The sequence below is a fragment of the Python bivittatus genome, unplaced genomic scaffold (genome assembly GCF_059951505.1).
Source record: "Python bivittatus isolate LINGU-HERP-01145 unplaced genomic scaffold, Pbiv_v1 ctg000690_np1212, whole genome shotgun sequence".
NCBI lineage: Eukaryota > Metazoa > Chordata > Lepidosauria > Squamata > Pythonidae > Python > Python bivittatus.
The window spans coordinates 10,639,021-10,659,123 of record NW_028277096.1 but is presented as its reverse complement, the minus strand read 5'-3'; the positions used below and the strand labels follow the sequence as shown (position 1 = coordinate 10,659,123).

General features: G+C 39.7%; 1 protein-coding gene across 3 annotated transcripts in view; it reads right to left on the bottom strand.

Annotated features, from left to right (window-relative positions):
* CAMKK1 (calcium/calmodulin dependent protein kinase kinase 1) overlaps nt 1–20,103 on the bottom strand; it is a 110,152-nt gene that overhangs the window by 19,090 nt on the left and 70,959 nt on the right. For all 3 annotated transcript variants that reach the window (XM_088152266.1, XM_088152264.1, XM_088152265.1), the window contains exons 10-12: nt 11,870–12,069; nt 11,082–11,135; nt 10,050–10,123 (exon numbers count right to left, since the gene is read on the bottom strand). In XM_088152266.1, the coding sequence (XP_088008392.1) occupies nt 10,050–10,123; nt 11,082–11,135; nt 11,870–12,069 (328 nt within the window). The remainder of the gene's footprint in view (nt 1–10,049; nt 10,124–11,081; nt 11,136–11,869; nt 12,070–20,103) is intronic.

The window sequence follows — 20,103 nt, the reverse complement described above, 5'->3', positions numbered from 1 at the left end:
AAATCTGAAATCTCTTAATGGCGATGGATGTTGAGGGAAGGATGAGGGAGCGATTCGGATGCCTGCTGGCGAGGTAGGGCTGACTGGGGGGTGCCGGTGGTTGACAGGTGAGCTCTCTTCCTTCCTTGAGGGAGGGGGAGGACACACTAGAATGAGGATTGGGGGTGCAGTTTTCCTCACGGTCTGTGACTCCCTTTGTTCCACCTCCCCCCAGCAGAGTGGCAGGCAGTTCCACCGGTCAGCTGAGGAGCAGGAGAAGGAAGAGGAGGAGGAGGCTTCCCTGGGGCTCTCCTAAAGGTCATGAGGGGAGGGCAAACAGTGCAAGCCTATATTATATGGGGGAAGGAAGGAAGGAAGGAAGGAAGGAAGGAAGGAAGGAAGGAAGGAAGGAAGGAAGGAAGGAAGGAAGGAAGGAAGGAATCCCTGACCGCTTTCCCACCTCCCTCTGGCCCCTGTGCCCAATCGCCTGGCAGCAAGGTCCAATGTGCGAGCAGCGATTGGCCACTTTGGAACTGAGGCAGAAATTTGAAATCTCTTAACGGCTATGGGCATTGAGGGAAGGATGAGGGAGCAACTTGGATGCCTGCTGGCGAGGTAGGGCTGATTGGGAAGTGCTGGTGGTCAATGGGTTGTCTAGTATTTGCTTAAAAGAGATGACAGTGGGTTGAGGGTATCCGAACACAGGGAAGGACTCTCTCAAACTGCTTTCAGCTTCAGGAAAAAGTGGCTAGGAATTATGAAAGTTGTAGTCCAACATATCTAACCTAGCAGCACTAGGCTGGGGAAGCAAGCAGAAATCCAGGAGTTGAGCCAACAAGAGGACAGTAGAAAGGCAGAGAAGTAGCAGCTGGCCGAGGGTCTTCCAATACCTCCATGTCTGCCAGTAAAGGCCAAGCTGATGTCAGCTCTGAAATCCTCTCCTAGAGTGATTCACTAGATGCAATCTGTTACTATTTAGGGTTAGTTCCCCCCCCAAAAAAACTAGGAGTGTCATGCCTTCTCCTCTCCCAAAATTATATGCAGAAGCTTTGCCAGCCTCATTATGTTCCTAGCAACTGTTTTGTGCTGTTTTAATTCTTTATGATTTCATCATAGCCACTTTGAAGGCTGTTGTTATAGCCAAAAAACCCCCAGCCCATTAATGCAAACATAAACATACACATGAGTTTTCCCAGCACTCTGTTGCTAATCAAAGATAACCGGGCAGAGGGAATGGTGGGGGTGGTGATGGAAGAATGGAGAACGTGACCGTATTTGGAGGTGATGTTCCTATAATCCAGGAATCTACAGCTGCTGAATGCTAGTGACAATAGTTTCTATTTGAGCTGGCTCAGTTCAGGTATCAATCATGACTTACATTGAGGTAAGCAAGCTTTTTCACTTTGGGGGTTGCAGTTGTTGATCTGTAGGGTTGGAGCCCCAGTTAGAAACAGGGTGAGGACAGAACCTACTGGATTCAATTGGACTTCTAATAACACATCTTAGATAATAACAGTGCCAAACAGAATTTTTTTCCTGTTAGTTCCTTCGCTCTCAGAGTATTCCCAAATGATGATTTTTGTTACTCGGTTAGGGGTTATTGTGTGCTGCCAGAACCATCAGTAGAGACATCTGACTGGTTAAGTATGTTGATGGAACTGGCTAGCTATATTCACACAAAACGCTTAACCCAATCCATTAAGGTCCTAATTTTCGCATCTACATAACATACTAAGCTTTGTTGGTTCTAATTTTGGTTGGTTAGTTATTTATTGACTGATTATGGTTTAGCGTGTTATGAGAATGTGGAAAATCCTGTTTTTCTGGGGCTAGCCTAGGACTTTATCTCTGTACTGGCCACCAGATAAGAGGAATAAACTTCCACCAATTATCTTGACCTATCTTCAGGACACAAGTGACCTGGGAGAATGAATTTAAACTCTGCCCCATGACAGGCTAACCACCCACACCCTTTGATCCAGTTAAGCCACTGAGTCCAATCCCTGGTTCATCTCCCCCAAGATCATTAAAACGGCTCTCCAAGGTTTTTGTTCCCAGAGTTGGAGTCTCAGATCTTCTCTGGGCAAACACATCCTCTGACACTGAGCTAAAGCATGCACAGAGATTAGTGTGGTAAGACAGGCTGATCTGATCATTAGGAAGAATGAGGCAGTTGCCTCAGGCAGGAGAATTTAGGTGGTATGGGAGAGCAGAAATGGTTAGCTTTATAACACATTTTGTTATATTTTACAGCTAAGGGGGAGAAATGCCGATGAGGTTCTATGTCTCAGGTACTAAAAGTAACTTGATCAGCTTGCTCAGGGTACAAGATACTCAAGCAGGATAACTTCTTGGGCCAAATCTGCTTTTTTACTTTTTAACAAACAATCCCTTAGAATCTCCCATCACTGGCTAAGCAGTTCTTCAAAACCAGCCAGCCCTTCAAAGTAGACCAGGTTAGCAAACAGGGACCACAAGAAATACTAGAAATCTACTTTATTCATACAGACTAATACTAATAGAATCTTGAAAACTTGGCAATGTTTCCCCTTCCTTCCTTTATACCAAAGGGAGTCTAAGTAGAGCCACTTAAAGTTCCTTTCTCACGCTGTCTTATTTTTCCAGACCGAGCTCATATTTTGCTAAAAATCTCTGTGTATTTCCTCCAAGGTCATCTCTGTGTTCCTCTACAAAACCTAAGGAAACATAAATAACAATAAACCTCCGCTGGCGCAATACTGCATCACTTCTTTTAAGGGTCCTTGACTCTGAATTCCAAGTGGGAAAAGATAAGCACCAAAGCCAAGCCATGATTTCTGATTTAATTCTCTTCACCTTCAGGAAATCAAACCACGCTTCCTCTGGCCTCTTTGTAAACAGAGGCTGGGTTTCACAACCCACTAAACCCTAATCTTGGGTAAACAAAATCACATGCAACAAACAAACCGTATTATGCCTTATAATTACGTCTTGTTCCCACAACATGCTGAAACTGTAGCTGGGTTTCCACCTGCTAAATGACTAATTACCCAGTCCTAATCTCAGTATGGTTTAGCATGTTGTATGGATTGCACAGAAAGTGATATCCTTTGTCACCACGGCAAAGCATATGCAACTTCCAAACAGCACCAAGTCTGTAGGAGGTCTGGGGTGAAGCCAGTTGAGTAGCTTCTAATTTAAGGCTATCGATCGCCCATTTCTTCTGTCTTTTTTACTGACTTTATCAAATTAATGGGCTTCATATAAACACTGAATCCACACACTATCCGCCTCCTCCACCCTGCCTCCCTGCACACTAATGAGCAGAAAGGCCTTTTTAGGTCGGAAAAACCAGATCACAGGGTGGAAGACATGTCACACGGTGAGAGTTATTGCTGCAGGAGATAGTGAAAAGAAGGAAGAGGTTCGTCAGTGAAAAATCCAGTCAGCCCATTAAACATTCGTCCCTTGCTGTGGAGGCAGATGGGAAGAGGCATTCACAAGCTGACTAATAAACCCAAATATATGACGGTGGGGAGAAGGTGGGCAAAACGCCCAGATTCTCAGAAATGCCAAAGTTGAGGCTGGAGGAACCTACACGTTTTTCCCCCCTACATGAATCTCCTTAATTCCCTCATTCTATTTCCAGTGTTTAAGTGCTCTTATTTATGTAACGCTACCTACACAAAATTTGGACATGCCATGCAAAGACCTAGCTCTCTGGAGAAGTCTACAATGCTGGGCAAGTTGGATGGAAAGACAAAAAGAGGATAGTCAGCAACAAGCAGATGGACACAATTAGTGTTGACAGGTGCCCTGTTGGAAGACCAGAAGGGCCAGGGTGGGGAGAGATCCTCCTGGAGAAGATCTATCTAGGCGATTGCTAACAGTCAACCCTGACTTGATGATACATGATCATCATCAGTCACCCAAGTGTAAGATGGTGATATCAGGCAAGCTTCAAGCTTATAGAAGTACAATCTTGAAATTAAAAACAACAGGGAAGGAACCTCCCAAACAGTTGATAAAGATTGAGTGTGCTCAAAGGCTAGAAATGGCTGTTTGTAGGGAAAGGGTGAGAGGAGGAATACAATGGAGTCTCTTGGAGGAGGGCATGGCTAGCCAGCTGACAAAATTAAAAAGACTATAGCTCAACATTGTGTTGCATGCACCAATTTTTTTTTTCCTACATGAAACAAACATTTGCATCATCACATGGTTGCCTATGATATTAGATTAGGAGGTTAGGCTGGCCCTGTTGTTGATGTGTTTTATGACTGGAAGGTGTCATTTACTCAGAGCACCATGAGCTATTGTTTTAATTGTTGGATTTTAATCTTTGTATGCCACCCAGAGTTACTGTTGTGAGATGGGTGGCCATATAAATTATTTAAATATAAATAAATCATATGGCAGGTGCCCCTGCCAAAAAAGTTAAAATAAGAAATAAATATTTTAAAACTAACTAAATAAAATGGTCAACATCTAGAGTTTTACCTAGCCTAGTTAAAGGTGTTCTGTAAATGTAACCACTCAGTTTCTTCAGCCTTTCCTTATCTCCATACCTCTGAGCCCTTAGTTTGCCACTTCTGAACACATTCCCCATTCATTCATTCATTCATTCATTCATTCATTCATTCATTCATTCATTTATTCCATTTACATTGATGTCCATCTCGCTAAAACAACCCTGGGCAGCCAACACAGTCCAAACATCAGTATAACAATAAATAACAACATTAAAATACGTACACAAAAAGAACAGGAAAACAAATCTTTCTTAAGGGGCTGCAGCCAATACTGGACATAATCATTCCTGTTTTTAAAACTGATCATACAGATAGAAAATTATAACTGGGAGGAAAGTGACCAGAGGAGCAAAATTTACATTATATAACATTGGAAAAAGTCAAGAGTTATGGCAAATAGAGAAAGCATTCCCCTCACTCTGAACTGACTTCATTGTGATGGCATGAGATGATGAACCTATCAGAATGAAGGCAATGACTGTTGCTGCCATCCTGGATTTTGCAGGAAAGCAGAAAGAGAAGGTGCCAGGTCTTCTAGAAATGTAATTATTCTCTTTGGAAGGATTGCAGCACTTTCCCCCCATTTCTGCACTGATGCCCTGAAATTTGCCAAACCGCCCCCTGCAAGAATCTAAGGATGGCTTTCCAGCCTATTATAATGATCACCCACACAGGCTGTTAAGAGTGCTAATGAGGGAGGATGGCAAAGCCCCCTTAGCATTAAGTGGTTTATAATACCAGATAACGAACTCAAAGTATAAAGAGATTTTTTTTTTTTAGCACTCATGGCTCTTCCTGGGAACGTTCTTTCACCCACTATATTCTCCATCCATCCACCCACCCTCCCATCCCCCACATTCCTTACCCACAGTGGTATGATATCATCTTTATATTTTAATTAGAAATGGAGAATTTAATTAATAGAAGTGGGCCAGAAATTCTTTGCCGCTGTTGTATAGTGCCAAATGGGAAGAATCATAGCTTTTGGCATCTCATCCAAAACATGACTTTGTGTGGTGGAAATTTCCTACAAAAACTTTTAGAATTACCCAGTGCACCATACGTGATAATGTACACATATGATGTGAGTTTATTCATAGATAATGAAAATACAGTTGGCATTCAACAAATACAAATCATAAGTTGTTTTCAAGAATGTTGTCTCAACCTTTTCTGAAAGGTCCCCCAATCCTCAGGAACAGATTTGGGCAAACAGGGTAGAACTACTAAGAAAGAGAGGAAAATCAACTAAAATTGTCCGCCTTATCATTGTGCTAATGAATGACTTCATTGCATCAAAGAACTTCCTATCAGCAGAAACACCCCACAGGATAACACCCACTGTCTTCTTTGATAATTAAAAAAGTAATACATGTCCTTGGATTAACCTTTGTGTGTGTCAATACACTGCACGTATCTCCTAGTTGGTGAGAAATAGGCATGTTTTGCTTGCAAGGTAATCTTTAGATTAGAGATTCTAGAATAGCATGAACTTGCTTGGATTAAACATGGCTTTGATTGTTCTTGTGGTATACTGGCCGAAATGTGCTAACCAGTGCTGTGAATACCATTAGCAAGGAATGCTGTATATGCTACAGGAACAGCTAAGACTCATGATCTAGTCCAGTGTTTTTTCAAACTTGGCAACTTTAAGATGTGTGGACTGGAACTCCCAGCCAGCATGCTGGCTGAGGAATTCTACAAGTTGAAGTCCACACATCTTAAAGTTGCCAAGTTTGAAAAATACTGATCTAGTCCATACCTTTTTTTATCTTATAAATAACTGTTATGTGGAAGCCTTGACTGATCAAAGCCAGGAGGGATTATGGAGATCAATTCTATGAAGCCCATCTGGTGACAACCATGGCATATGGAAAATTTTATTTTTTTATTTTTATTATTAAATTTGTATGCCGCCCATCTCCCCCCAACGGGAATTTGGGGAGTGCTGCTGGGAATATAAGAGGAGAAAATGGTGAAGAGCTGCATTAACAAAGAAAAGAAAGAATGAAGATCTGAATAAATGTGGTTTGATTTTGCGGAGTTCAGCTAATGAATACATGCAAGAAGCGAAGGTGCAGGTTTAATTATTCATTAAAGGGCTAAAGGGTAAAATATACATCAGAAAGTTGGGGGACACATTATCAGAAAAAAGTCTGTTTATTTCAAATAAATTGTTTAAGTATACACCTATTCACAGATACAATAGCAAATGGAATGAATGTAAACATAAAAGCATGACTGATTGTGCACAATGAAAGATTAGGGAGAATTAGTGAAAGATACAACAGTGATAAGAGATACTAATATTTAGTAGTGTCAAGAATGGATCCTGAAAAAAATGGATCTAAAAAAATAAAGAAGTAAAAGAAACTAGAGTGAAAGTAGAATCATTTCAGGAAGAGAAATTAAACGTCTTATATAAAATTACTAAAAGATACAGTAATCTTCCAACAGAATGAATCAAAAATGAATGAAAGAAATGAGGATGTGGAAACTGCATGGAACAGAGTGAAAAGAATTATGGAATCCAATATCATAGAAATTGTGTGGAGTAATGACAAGTATGAAAAAGAACGTTTGGTGGAATTATGAAATAAAAGAGGTACTACAGTTAGTGAGGAAAAATGCATACAGGAAAAGGACTATTTCAAAAAATGAGGATGAGAGAAAGATACATTATAATGCCTACACAGAAAAAATGGCAACTTCAAAGAATGTAGTCAAAGAGAGCAGGATAAGCTTAAATTAAAAGGGGAAGAGAAAATGCAGAGTAATTTTGAAATAAGATTTAGGAAGTTTACAAAGTAGGTGAAGAGGGCTAAACAAGAACCCTCCAGCAGAGTGAGTGGAATTAAAAATAAAAGTGATTAAATACTTTTGGGTGAAATTGAAGTGACAGAATGCTGGAAAGAGTATCTTACAGATTTGTACAGGAATGATGGGCGATATGTCAAAGAGTAGAGTTGGAGCAAGTACTATCAATGTTAGTGTTCAAGAAAAAAGTGATGAAAAGAAAGTCATAAATGCGGTGAAAAATGTTGAAAAGTGTTAAGCCCTCAGGGCTTATGTAGATGCTATTATTGGAGAAAATATTAATATGGTTCCTTTATAGTGTGGCTCTGCAATCTGTATGTGAAGACTCCATCTGTTCCTGACACAAGAACACTGCTACGGTTCTCCTATACCAGCGTTTTTCAACCTTGGCGACTTGAAGTTGTGTGGACTTCAACTCCCAGAATTCTGGGAGCTGAAATCCACACATCTTCAAGTCACCAAGATTGAGAAACACTGTCCTATACAATGGAACGGTAGCAAGAGGAAATAGAAAAACTACATAGTTTGTCAAGTATATCTGGAAAATTCCAATCAAAAGGGTATGAAAGGTGACAATGAGAGAATCTGGAAAGTTGCAATGAGGATTTATGCTGGGCAAGGGGTGTGAAGAGCAGACTGTTGCTCTTCAGCAGGTCTTTGAGAAAGAAAGTTCACTGTGCACTTGCTCATTTATAGTAAAAGTATGATAAAGTAAAGAGACTTGAATTATGGATGGTTTAGCACACATATAGAGTTGAAAGTTGGTTGCTGAATGCAATAAAAGCAATACATGACAGAAGTAAAGCATGGGTGAGAATAAATGAGAGCCAGTTTGGTGTAGCAGTTAAGGCACCAAGCTAGAAACCAGAGGACTGTTTTAGTCCCAACTTAGGCATGAAAGCCGGCTGGGTGACTTAGGGCCAGTCCCCTCCCGCTCAGCCCAACCCAACTCACAGGGTTGTTGTTGTGGGGAAAATAGAAGGATGAGTATTAGGTATATCGCTGCCTTGAGTTATATATAAAAAAGGTGGGAATAATAATAATAATAATAATAATAATAATAATAATAATAGGATTTTTTTTTCTTCCTAGCATTTTTCCTGCAGGTGCACGGTCCACTTTTTTTGGATCACCAAATGTTGATCCATTGGTTGCAATAGGAATTGACCGACCGGCTTGTCGCCCAAGGTAACATTGTGGGCTGAGAGAGAGTGACTGGCCCAAAGTCACCCAGCTGGCTTTCATGTATAAGGTGGGACTAGATCTCCTGGTTTCTAGCCTGGTGCCTTAACCACTAGACCAAACTGGCTCTCTAATAATAATAATTGGAATGCTTAGTGAATAGTTCAACTTTGAGCAGAGTAAGAAAAGGATGTGTGATGTCCTCTTGGTTGTTTAATGTACTTAAATGTACCAACACACCTCCTTATACATGTATCTATAAGGAGGTGTGCCAGTTGGGGATGTAAACGTGCATGTACTTTTGTATGCTAGTGATGCCATGTTCTTGGCTGACAAATCACATTATTTGCACTGAATGTTAGATAGGGTTTGTTTGTTTATTTATTTATCATATTTATATAGCCGCCCATCTCACACAAGGTGACTCTGGGCGGCATGATAAATAGAGTGCATGATGTCACAGGGAATAAAAATCTGAAAATTAACGCATCTAAGACGAGGGTAGTTGTGACTGACAGGGAAAATCGAGTTGAATAATTCCAAGTTATACATAAATATACTTACTAGAGCAAGTAGATGAATTTCTGTACCTGAGCAGAGGGTTTATTAAAAATGGAAAAATGGATGGAGAAATGTTAAGACGTGCAATGCAGTTAGAAAAGAAATATGTGATATTTTATAAGGAATACATGTTTGTTAAAAGAAGTGAAAAAGGCTGTATAGAAAAGCAGGTTTTCCCTACTTCATTATATGGGAGTTTTGTATATCATAAAGCACAAAAGTAAGTGGAATGGAGTATTTAAAAGGCGAGCAAAATAAGAACAGGTGAGGTCAAGAGAGAATGGATGCTAAATGAATGTCAGTAAATACAAAAATGACTGACCTGTACGAAAGATTGAGAGAATAATTGAGATGATTTGGTCTGACAGAGAAAATAATTACGACTGAATCTCAAAACCAATATATATAAAAGAACAGTCAAAAGGAAGAGGAGAAATACGTTTTTGACTGAAAATGATTTCATCCTCAAAAAGAGAGAGTTTTATGAGACATCCTTTCAAGGCTATTATTGGACAATGTGGTAATAACTGGGCAAATACTCCTTAAGTACCAGTATAACTAATTATATGGCATATCTATTACAATTTGGGAGATGAGGCATCCATGATCTGTAAAGTGGCTGGAGAAGGCAGGACAAGAAAACAAAGGAAAGAAGGTCATTAATGGCAAAGCATTAATTAGAGTAAATCTCTAACTGTCAATGTTAACATGGAGCCACTAGCTGAGGACTCCCAAGGGTGACGTCCTCTATCTGTTGGGATTACAACACCCCAAATCTTCAGCAGTCCACCTGGGAGGTACCCACTCAGCCCATGTTCCACTGGGTTCAGTCCCTGCTTTCATCTACTGCCACTCCAGAGGTTACCCCAACTGAAAAGAGACAGGCATACTTGCTGTTTACAGACATGATTATCACCTGTTTGGAATGGGCAAGACTAGAGGTTCAAATGAATCCTGCTGAGGAACTCTGATTGCACTGCTCAACTCTACAAATTTACTTACTCTTCTGGAAACTCCACTGGCTTGTTCTTGATCTTGTTGTGAAGCGCCAGGATGAATTCATCAATGAAGGGACACTGTAAAACAAACCAGTTTCCATTCTTTTTTGGCCTATACAAACCCTCCATGGGCAGGAACAGTCAAAGCTTAGGACCTAAGCAGCCTTTTCAGGACCGATCGTTGCGGTATTTGAACTCGTATATCAATATTCTCATGCACTCATAGTCGTAGCGATGTGTACATTTAGAAATACTATTTTGTTTTTCACTTATACAGTAATGGAAGCAATCTTTTCAGTTAAAAGAGCTAATGGTCTGTGAAGTTATATTTTGTGTATGGGGGGGAGTGTTAACCAAGTTACTAGCTGCTTTAATCATATTTATTATTGATATTTGTGCATTATTAAAGTGAATGTAAAGTCAGATCCATCCCTCCTCCATCAATTAGCACTTAGAAATACCGAATCTATCTAGCTGAAGCAAAGAAAGAACATGAAAAACAATAACAATCAATTTGCTCTTTTGAATTATTTCACTTATCTCCTTGAACATTTCACTTATCTCCCTGAAGCCTTTTCATTCTAGCTGGCCACAGTAAGATCTTTGTAACTAAGGATGTGCCTGAGACTGTATTTTTCTTCTACCCATCCAATCCTCTTCTTTTTCAGTCATTTCTCATCATTAAAAGCCTGATGGTAGGACATCTCTTATGAAGCTCTGCTAGGATTAATTTCTAGCAGTGTGGGAGAAAAATAAGCTACATTACAATATAATGTAGAACATAACTTCAATTATGCATATTGGAAACAATTATCTTATGGGAGTGCTTAACCCTTACAAAAAGTTAGTTTCCAGATACCTTCCTGGGAAGGTTACGCAATGCTTAACAAGGTGCTTAAATTCAATATATTAATGCATCTTTTAATATGCTTTACTGGGTGAAAGGGGGAGAAACCTAGAACAGATGATTTAGGAATGATTTATCTCTCTAACTCCCCTCTACAAAAAAAATAGCCCCCATTTATAGACTTCTTACCTTCCCATATACGAAACAAAAGAGAGTAATGCCCATGGCCCAGACATCCAGGGCCTGGAAAAAAGCAAGAACATTTCATTAATTAAGTTTATTCATTTTTATCCTGCTTTTCAACATTATTTTTCATTTTTTAATATTTTTCTTGGACCTGGTATGCTGCTTTGGGGATTTTCCCTCTCCTGGATATGTTTTTCCTCAAGTTTTTTTGTAGTTCTACTAACCTTGGAATTTCCCCAAGTCATGATGTTAATACCTGTTATTACCATCATGGTGGACAATATCATTTTTGGCAACGTGAGTATTGTGTGATGGAATGGTTTGGTGAAGGCCGCGCTCAGGGAGATAAGCATTTCCTTAGCCCTCAGCATGAGCGTGGGAAGGTTAAGAGGATGAGACTGGCACCACCCTAAGGAATTCGCGGCGTTTGCTTGCTGGCTTGGGAAGTTTAGATTCAGTCTGGCAAGATTCTGTTTTGTGGTTGAAAGCTAATAAAAGCTACCAAACTAGACCTGTACTGTCTTGTGGAGTTCTTTGGGCTGAACCTGACATATTGGTACTCACAGCTGAACATCAGAAATAAAGGTAATGATTCTGATTCTGAATCTAGAAGGTGGGCATGTTCACAAAGCTTCTGAAATGTTCACAACCTTCCCATGAAAATCAAGAGAAATGACGTCTTATATAGAACAGTAGGGCGAATAGGGTGAATAGTAGGGTGAAGAATATGTTGTTACTTCCCTCCAACTGAATGGGTATGTGAAAGCAATATAAAAAAATGAGGATGCTACCTTTCCGCTGAAGCTCTTTCCAGAATCTGAAATAGCTTCAGGGGCCATGAAGGCTGGTGTCCCAGCAGTGCTGGAGAGCTGGGCATCACTGCCTTCAAACTGATTGCTCACTCCAAAATCAGCGATTTTGACATGTCCATCATCCCCCAAGAGCAAATTTGATGGTTTGATGTCTCGGTGAATGATCTTCTGATAATGCACTGGAAAGACAAAAAAGAGAACATGCTGTTCAAAGGAGGCTAAAGGTGTATCATCTCCCATTCCATATTATCTTGCAAGAATTCCAGACAGGAAGGTTGCTTTCCAAACTCTCCTTTGCTGATTGTCTCTCTTAATCTTGGATTAACAAATTTCCTAGAAATGAAGGTAGTCACACTGGTTGTAAGAAATGTCAAAATTGTTGTAGGACAATATCTGTATTAAATCAGCTCGCATGCCACAAACTAGCATACATATTTTCACACCTCCAGATCACTCCATCAGTAAGACCCCCTCAATTCAAGTGCAACTTCTGGTAACTACATGCACCATTCATGCCGTTTTCTTGGCAAAAAACAAACTTTTTAAAGTAACTTCTCAATGTAGCCTACAATCCTGGGATTTCCTGATGGTTTCTCACCCTGTTTAACTTTTCTTGAAATCAACCAAGGTTAGGTGGGCACTGCCATCTGGTCTTCAATAGGCAAGATAGTACAGGGCAATGTAGTCTGCCTTTCAGTTACAGTTTTAAGAGGAGGCTTCCAACAATTACATTAGTATTAGATTCAGTGTCAGATGGCATGGCTGCAAAATCAGCCACTTGTTTCCCCAGAAAATTATTTTGACAATCGACAGAATTCTCTCAAAATTTTCTCCAGTCTGGCCACACTCTTCCCATTGCTGTTTCCACTTCTGATCATTCAAAAAGAATATCTGTATGTATGTATGATTTTTTAATGATTTATACATTGTACTTCTATCCATAGGTTTCTAAGATAACAACTTTTAAAAACAAGATATCCTCTGGGGCAATCTGTAGAAGGAAATATGTTACAGATTAATTATTTATCCAATTTATATCCTGCCTTTCCCTTGGTAGAACATTCAAGGCAATTACAAAAATGCAAAGAGATTTTTCAAAGGATAGAAACAAGATAATTAAAATCAACTTAAACTTTGCAAATATCAAAATTATTGACATTCAAAAACTTAGCTGAAGAGATAACCCTAATTGTTCTTGTAAAGGCAGACAGAATGAAAGTCTGAGCACAGGTCCCAAGGGAGTAGACTCCATTACATGGAAGCAATGAAGAAAAGGATAGATTGTCACAGGTAAGGGAGGCAGCAAAATTTATTTATTTAAAATTAGGGATGTGCAAACCTCCCATTTGGAATAGTAAATTCTTGAAGACCACCAGACCATCCTCAGAACTACCAGATTGGTGTGGTCTAGAAGAAAAATGTTCCATTTAGGAACAGTAGCTTTTTGTCATTATAAAAACCTAAAAAATGTTCTTTGTAAAGGCCAATGGTTTTGGAAGACAGTGCCTGAGAAAGACATAAAAAGATGATTGAGTATGCCAGCACTAGGCCCTGGCAAACAAGGGGAAGTTATTTCACTGGACTGCTGCCTTCATGTCATCCCTGACAATTCATGATCTACAGCAGAGACAGCAGGATCTGTCTGTGGTCCAGATAGAGGTCTGGAGGTAGGAAGCAATTTCTGTGACTGGAAATGTTATTTATAAAGAACATGAAGCTTTGGTGGATTTTTGAAATGCTCATGATAGCATTCATTGATGACTCCTTAAGGTCAACTATAGATATATTTAAATCAAGTTCCACTTTCAGTAATAATAAGAGTCTGGAATTTTCAAATTCAGATCTATTAGAGAACAGAATAACCTCACTTTAACGGACTAATTGGAGGAAGGTTGTCTATTATTCTGGAACATCCATTAAATCTGAAAGTGCATCATTTGTAGACCACTGGCATCGTAGGCATTAGATGGTATATAAGCATTGTCACATATGTTGTAAAATCAAACTAAATTTAACAGCCTTGTCCAGATTACTTCAGATTTAGTGGACTTGTCTGTTATTTGGGGGGGGGGGGAGCAGAAATTCAGACTGAAATTTTGTCCATTGTATCTACTAAATAGGGTCTATCAAAGCAAGTTTTTACTATACTGTTTCCACATCATTTTCTGCAATTCTATTTCAGATACTAAGTCCTTTATTTTTCATTTAAGCACTGAGGAGGTTGATTTGTTTTATTCTATTTTCAATCACTCTTATGACAACTGTGAGCAATTAAATTACTGTTGTTCACTGCAATGAAAAGTTTTATTTATTGAAACATTGCTACTCAGCTTACTGAATTATATTATCATTGACATATTGACTAAAATTCTGATAAAAGTTTAAGGAAATAAAAGGTTTGCTCAGGCCAAAGGTCCATCCTGTTTCCACAATGGCTCAACACATGTTTCTGGAATTCAACCAAGAATGAAGAAATGGCAAAATAACATTTTCTTGCAAAAACTTAAAGATGCTTTATCAGAAAGTAGTCTCAGAGAGGTTCTATGCCATAAATCAGTGCAATTTCATATATATCTAATCACCACCAAGTTCGATAGAACATGCTTTCAAATGAGTGTGCCCAAAAATCAGTTAAATGAACTGGTGAAACAGCATTGAGGGAGGGGAGCCATTTGATTAATCTACTTCTCTTGAAATGGCTGTTTGGTTTCATGAATTGCTAATTATCTCCTTTTTTGGCAAGTTTCATTTTGTACAGGGTGGAAATTAAGATAGCATTTGCTTTAGAAGACCATGACTCTGCGGCTTTTGGCAAAGATACAAAGGACCTGAAATTCTTCCTCCTTGCAGCAAAAACTTCAGAATCTGTATGTGATCTGCATCTCTAATACACCAGAAACACTGCTGCAGCAGCTGGACTGCAGTGATTAGGACTTTTATGGATCATGGGATGGATGTTTGTGTATGAGAGAGAGAGATAGAAAGTTCTTTATGGATCAATTGCCAAACAACAAATGGGCGTTGTTTTAATGTTAGCAAACAGCATGATGGAGAGTACTACTCTAAACTGCGAAAGATGCTAACATGTCAAAATATATCATCTAATCATCAAAGGCACTTACTATGTTAATAAAAAAATCATTTAGGAATGCTTAAAACCCCCAAACTTTTATGATTTCCAATTAACTGGCCTGATCTAGCCAGGGTTGCCTGATGGAGCAGGTGCCCCCATTTATTTGTTTATTTATTAAATGCCCAAAATCTCACAAAATGTTGGCAGCTTATAAGATCAGAGTTGGAAGTGACCTTAGTGGTCATCTAACGCAGGAACTACTAGAGCATTTTTGACGGATGATGATCAGTTCCCACCATCCCACAATGGGAACTCCATTCTACCTTGTCTGCTCAACATGCAAACTATGCTGATATGTTTGAAAAGGGGGAAGCATAGACTGTCTTCCAAGTACTGCAGCTGTACTATCAATTCCATTCCTAGAGCTCAGATTCCCACAAAATGCCTCTACCCAATGCCAAATTATTGAGCAAGTTAACCTGCCTAAAATAATTGATCAGTAAGAACTTAACAGACAGTGCTTATCAACTCCGTCTCCTCCCCACCGAGTCCTCCTATCTTTGGGTTAGCAAGAAGGATCATTCCTTATCTATGATTACTGGATCCTGGTTACTCTATCACCATTCTGAACACTTAGAACGACTGCAGAAAACACCCTTTTTACCAAGGTGATTCTCAGACCTTGCAATCTTATTTACATGAAAAAGGGGCATAAATGTTTAGCTGCATTCGAGTCTTGCTTTGTGAAGTTTGAATATACAACAGTGCCCTATAGATTGGTTAATGTACTTTCAAGCTTCATGAAATTATGAACGATATTTTTCATGTTCTGGATTTTTTTGACTGTATAATTGGAATATTTTCTCATTTACTCTGAGGATCCTGCTCTCTACACTGTGCAATTTCAAGCAGTTTTTCAATACCTTCATGACTACAGCGTCTACTCTAAGCTAGAGAAATGTGCCTCTGATCTGCCTATATTGGACTGTTTGGTCTACTGTGTTTCCTTGAAAGAAATGCAGATAGATCCAGCTAAATTAGAATCTATTATGTTTTGGTACTCTGTTAGGGCCATAGAGTATTTTCTGGGCTTTGTCTAGTTCTATCATAAATTTATTCCTAATTTTGCTGTACTAATAACACTGCTGACTCATCTTGCCAAGAACAGAGTTCTCTTTAAATGGGATTCTGGCATGCAGAAAGCATTTCTTCTATTCCAATAGGCATTAGCTTCTTACCCCATCTTCTCCTGCACATTCCTTTTCTGGTAATTCCTTAGCCAAAAGGAATTCTATGTTTGAAACAAAAAAATTTACATACTCAAAAAAGCTATTCACCATTAGTGTCACCTTGAAAGAGCTGAATGCCCTATGGAGAACTAAACTGACCACAAGAATTTGGAACATTTAGAGGTTTCTCACAGATTCACACAATGCCAGGCAAGATGGGCACAATTTTATTCTCATTTTCACTTTTAGATCTCTTAGATTCCTAACTTACCAAACAACCAGGCAGATGTTTTATTATGTAAGCCAGAATTCTGCTTATTTGTGACCCTACTCCTACCTCCATTCTGCACCCAGAGATCTCTGCCCACACCAGCATCTGGCTTACCTTGTGAGACTCATGGGGGCAGAAATGAGACTCTTTCCCTGTTAGATAAAATCCATAATCAACAAAAATAGGAACCAAGTATGTGGGTTGGACAGATGATCCTCAGAATTCCCCCCCCATCCCCCCCCAATCTCATTTTTTCTTTTTGTGGGAATAAGAACTGCATCATAATGAATGTCTGGATGTCAAGCTGTATGTTCTTTCTTCCTTGGGGGAAGACATCTTCAAGCTCTGCTGTAAGAGCCAGCCAGCTGGAGTACTTAAAACTACCTATCTCCGATGTCAAATTTATTGCTATGCTTGGTGCGAAGTCTTACAACTAAGTTTCAGTTTGAGCAAAGATATGAAATTAGATTTGCTAAAAGGGGCAAAATAAAAGGTAGGTGAACATCTACTGAAAGGTCACTGGGTGATCTGCAGAAGACGGCGAGATTTTTAATTATTTAAGAATAGTTATAACACAAAATCTTCATCCTCCATCTCCCATCCACATGGATGTTGAAACAGGAATAAAAAATGCCTCCAGAGTGGTTTATCTTTGAACCTCTGTGTTCCCCAGAGGAGAGCAATCCTATTGTTCATTACAGAAAAGATTTATATAGGAGTCTGTGCCATAATCAAAGCCCTGCTGGATTCTCGAAGGTAAGACAGAAATGAAGTAAAAGCAGGAGTTGCTTTTAGTAGATAAATAGCAAAGACAAAAAGAGAATCAGGTATAGTATACTCCTTACTAGCTGCAGTATAAACATAAAACAATTTAAATGCTGTAGAGAAATTACTCAAGGGTAAATATTGTTACAAAAGATAAACATATAGGAAATGTCCACATGAAATATAGTCCTCCTAATTACCTATTTTCCTGTAAGAGTCCAGGAATGAAACTCTGCTTAAAGTTATGTCCTCTTATCAGAAGGTTATAGTAGAACATAGTGTAAAGGAGATGAAATGTTGATTCAAAATATCCCAAGCAAACCTTTACATTGGGTTGTCCGGGCGCATTTTGAATGCTTCCTCAGTGACCTCCAATCTTCTCACCAAAATCCTGCCAGTAATGCATCCATTGCTCTCAGTAGTACATTAGCAGCAGGACTGAAGGTCAGAAGGCAAGGGATCCATTCCCTGGATTCACAATTTCTCACAGAAGCCATGGGAATGTCCCACTCTTGCCATGCCTTCTTTTCCACTTTCCAACATTTGGGGTGTTGACGTTGGGGGAAAAAAACCTGGGCTTGGTGGCTTCCAGGGGGCACTTGCACGTGTTTAAAACAAGTATAGGTGGTAACAGAAATGGTAGGGTACAAAAATGCAACCAGAGGACCTCATGTGACCAGCCACAACCACCATGCTTTATGCAGCTCCCCCAAATAAAACCCTTTTATTTCATATGTTACAACTTCTGAAACCTCCCCAAATGGGTCTGGATCCTGCCCACTTTGGAGAGCAGTCTCTGATCATACCAAGTGTATGAGCCTTGAACTGATGGAAATCTACATCCCTGGATTATTGGCATGATTGATAGATAGATAAGATAGATTAGATGATAGACAGACAGACAGACAGACAGACAGACAGACGGGTGCCAGGCAGATGAATGTGGCACTCCATAGCATGGCTTCTTTTGTCAACATGTCTTTGCCTCATAACAAACTCCCTACCATTCGGGGAGGCAGGGGGAGAGGAAAATGTGTTTCAATTATATTAGCACATTGCAATGTCTGCTGAGACTGCTGCTAACTGCATTATATTGGATTAGTGGAGAAGTCTGCTGCAGTTCAAGGACAAAGAGCAATCTCAAGGTGCTTCTGCTTTGCTTTACTATCAGCTTCATGTCGCAGACCAGAGAAATGACTTAGAACCTATCAAAAGAAATCTGCAGGGGGAAGTAACAGTGGGGGGTGGGGGGATAGAATCTGAGAGAGAGGATTTCTTTGCAGAAAGACGCCAAGGCCAGTTTGTGCTAGGTCCACAGAAGTATAACGAGAAAAGGCAAATGAACTGAGGAAACTATAATATCAAATCCGACTATCTAGTTCAGCACTGCCTACCCAGGCCTTCCCTGTTCTGGTGGCCCTCGAGTTGTGCTGGATTGCAACCTGTCTAATCACCAGTAAGCATGGCCAAATTCAGTGCTGGCAAGGGGCAAGGGGAGTTGTAGACTGCCTGGCCCAGGCCTGGCTTGCAGAAAAGCTTTCTCAGCCCAAATTTGAGAGTGAACCTGAAACCTTTTGTGTGGAAAGCACATGTTCTCCCTTTAAACTGCAAACAACAAGCCTTATGGGACCTAGGAAGCATGCCTTTTTGGTGGTTGCCCTTATGCTCTGGAACAATCTCTCCCAGATATATGACAGGCCCAACTTGTCTTTAGGAAAGCTGTTAAGACCTAGCATTCTCCCCCAGGCTTTTGGGTCTAGATCAGCAGAGTCTCCTGGTTGTTTTATTACTGTGTTTGGTCACCATTTTATATTTTATACATATATAAAATGCTTGTTTTAGCTTATTCACATTTTTTTTCTGGTTTATTGTTTTTTGAAGACCTGGATGTTCCCCCACGAATGGGGCCTATAGGTCAGGTGTGGCTGACATTGTGGTTTTCTTTGACGTGACTGTAGTTATGTAACGGTGTGTGGGAATGACCTTGGGAGACAGGAGGAAGAGCTGCAACCTAGACAATGGTCTGATAAACAAAATCTGAGTCTGAAAGAGGGGTGGGGGTGGAGAAAACATCTGAGAAGGGACTGTCCTTAGTCTTTGGGAGAGTAAAAGTAAGGGAGGGGAGAGGTACTTTCAGACTTGCAAGATTCTGTTACTGTAACCTTACAATAAAGGTAGTGTTAGTACTCACGGTTGGTGCTTCTTGCCTGAGCTATCTCAAATTATGTGGTTGAGTTGACTGCCCTTGGGTGCCACTGTGTTATTATTGAGTCACTGTGCCACTGATGATTTTACCTAGCTGGGTAATAAAACGTCTGCAAGCAAACAACCAAGCTCAGAGAACACCAAAAATGCCATTATTGTGTCATTTATTGTCATTATTTTTTATTGGTTTTTACTCATATGTTCACCGCCCCAAGTTATGATTGCAAGATGGGCGACTATATAAATCAGGTAAGTAAGTAAGTAAATGTTACTATTCTTCCCTGCTATTGCTAAGAAAACTAGAACTGCAAAGAAAATGGGGGCTTATTAACTATGCAGAGGGGAGCATGTGGCCAGTGCTGGACATCAAATCTAGTGTTAGCTTGACAAATTTCTACCGAAAATGTATACCAGGCCTACTGAAAAAATGCCCCAGCCCCACAGTGGACTCCTTTTCTTGTGATGCTCCATCTTGGGAATATCCTGTTCAGAAAACAAGCTTGTTCTGACTTCACTGCAGTTTAGACATATGCTGAAAATATTTTACTCAGCATGCATTAAACACAATGGTGTGACTTTACATTTACAACCTTGGCTATATTCCTGGAGGTGTTTTATCATGTTTTTTAAATTTATATTTATGACACAAAATTAAAAAATGCAATATATA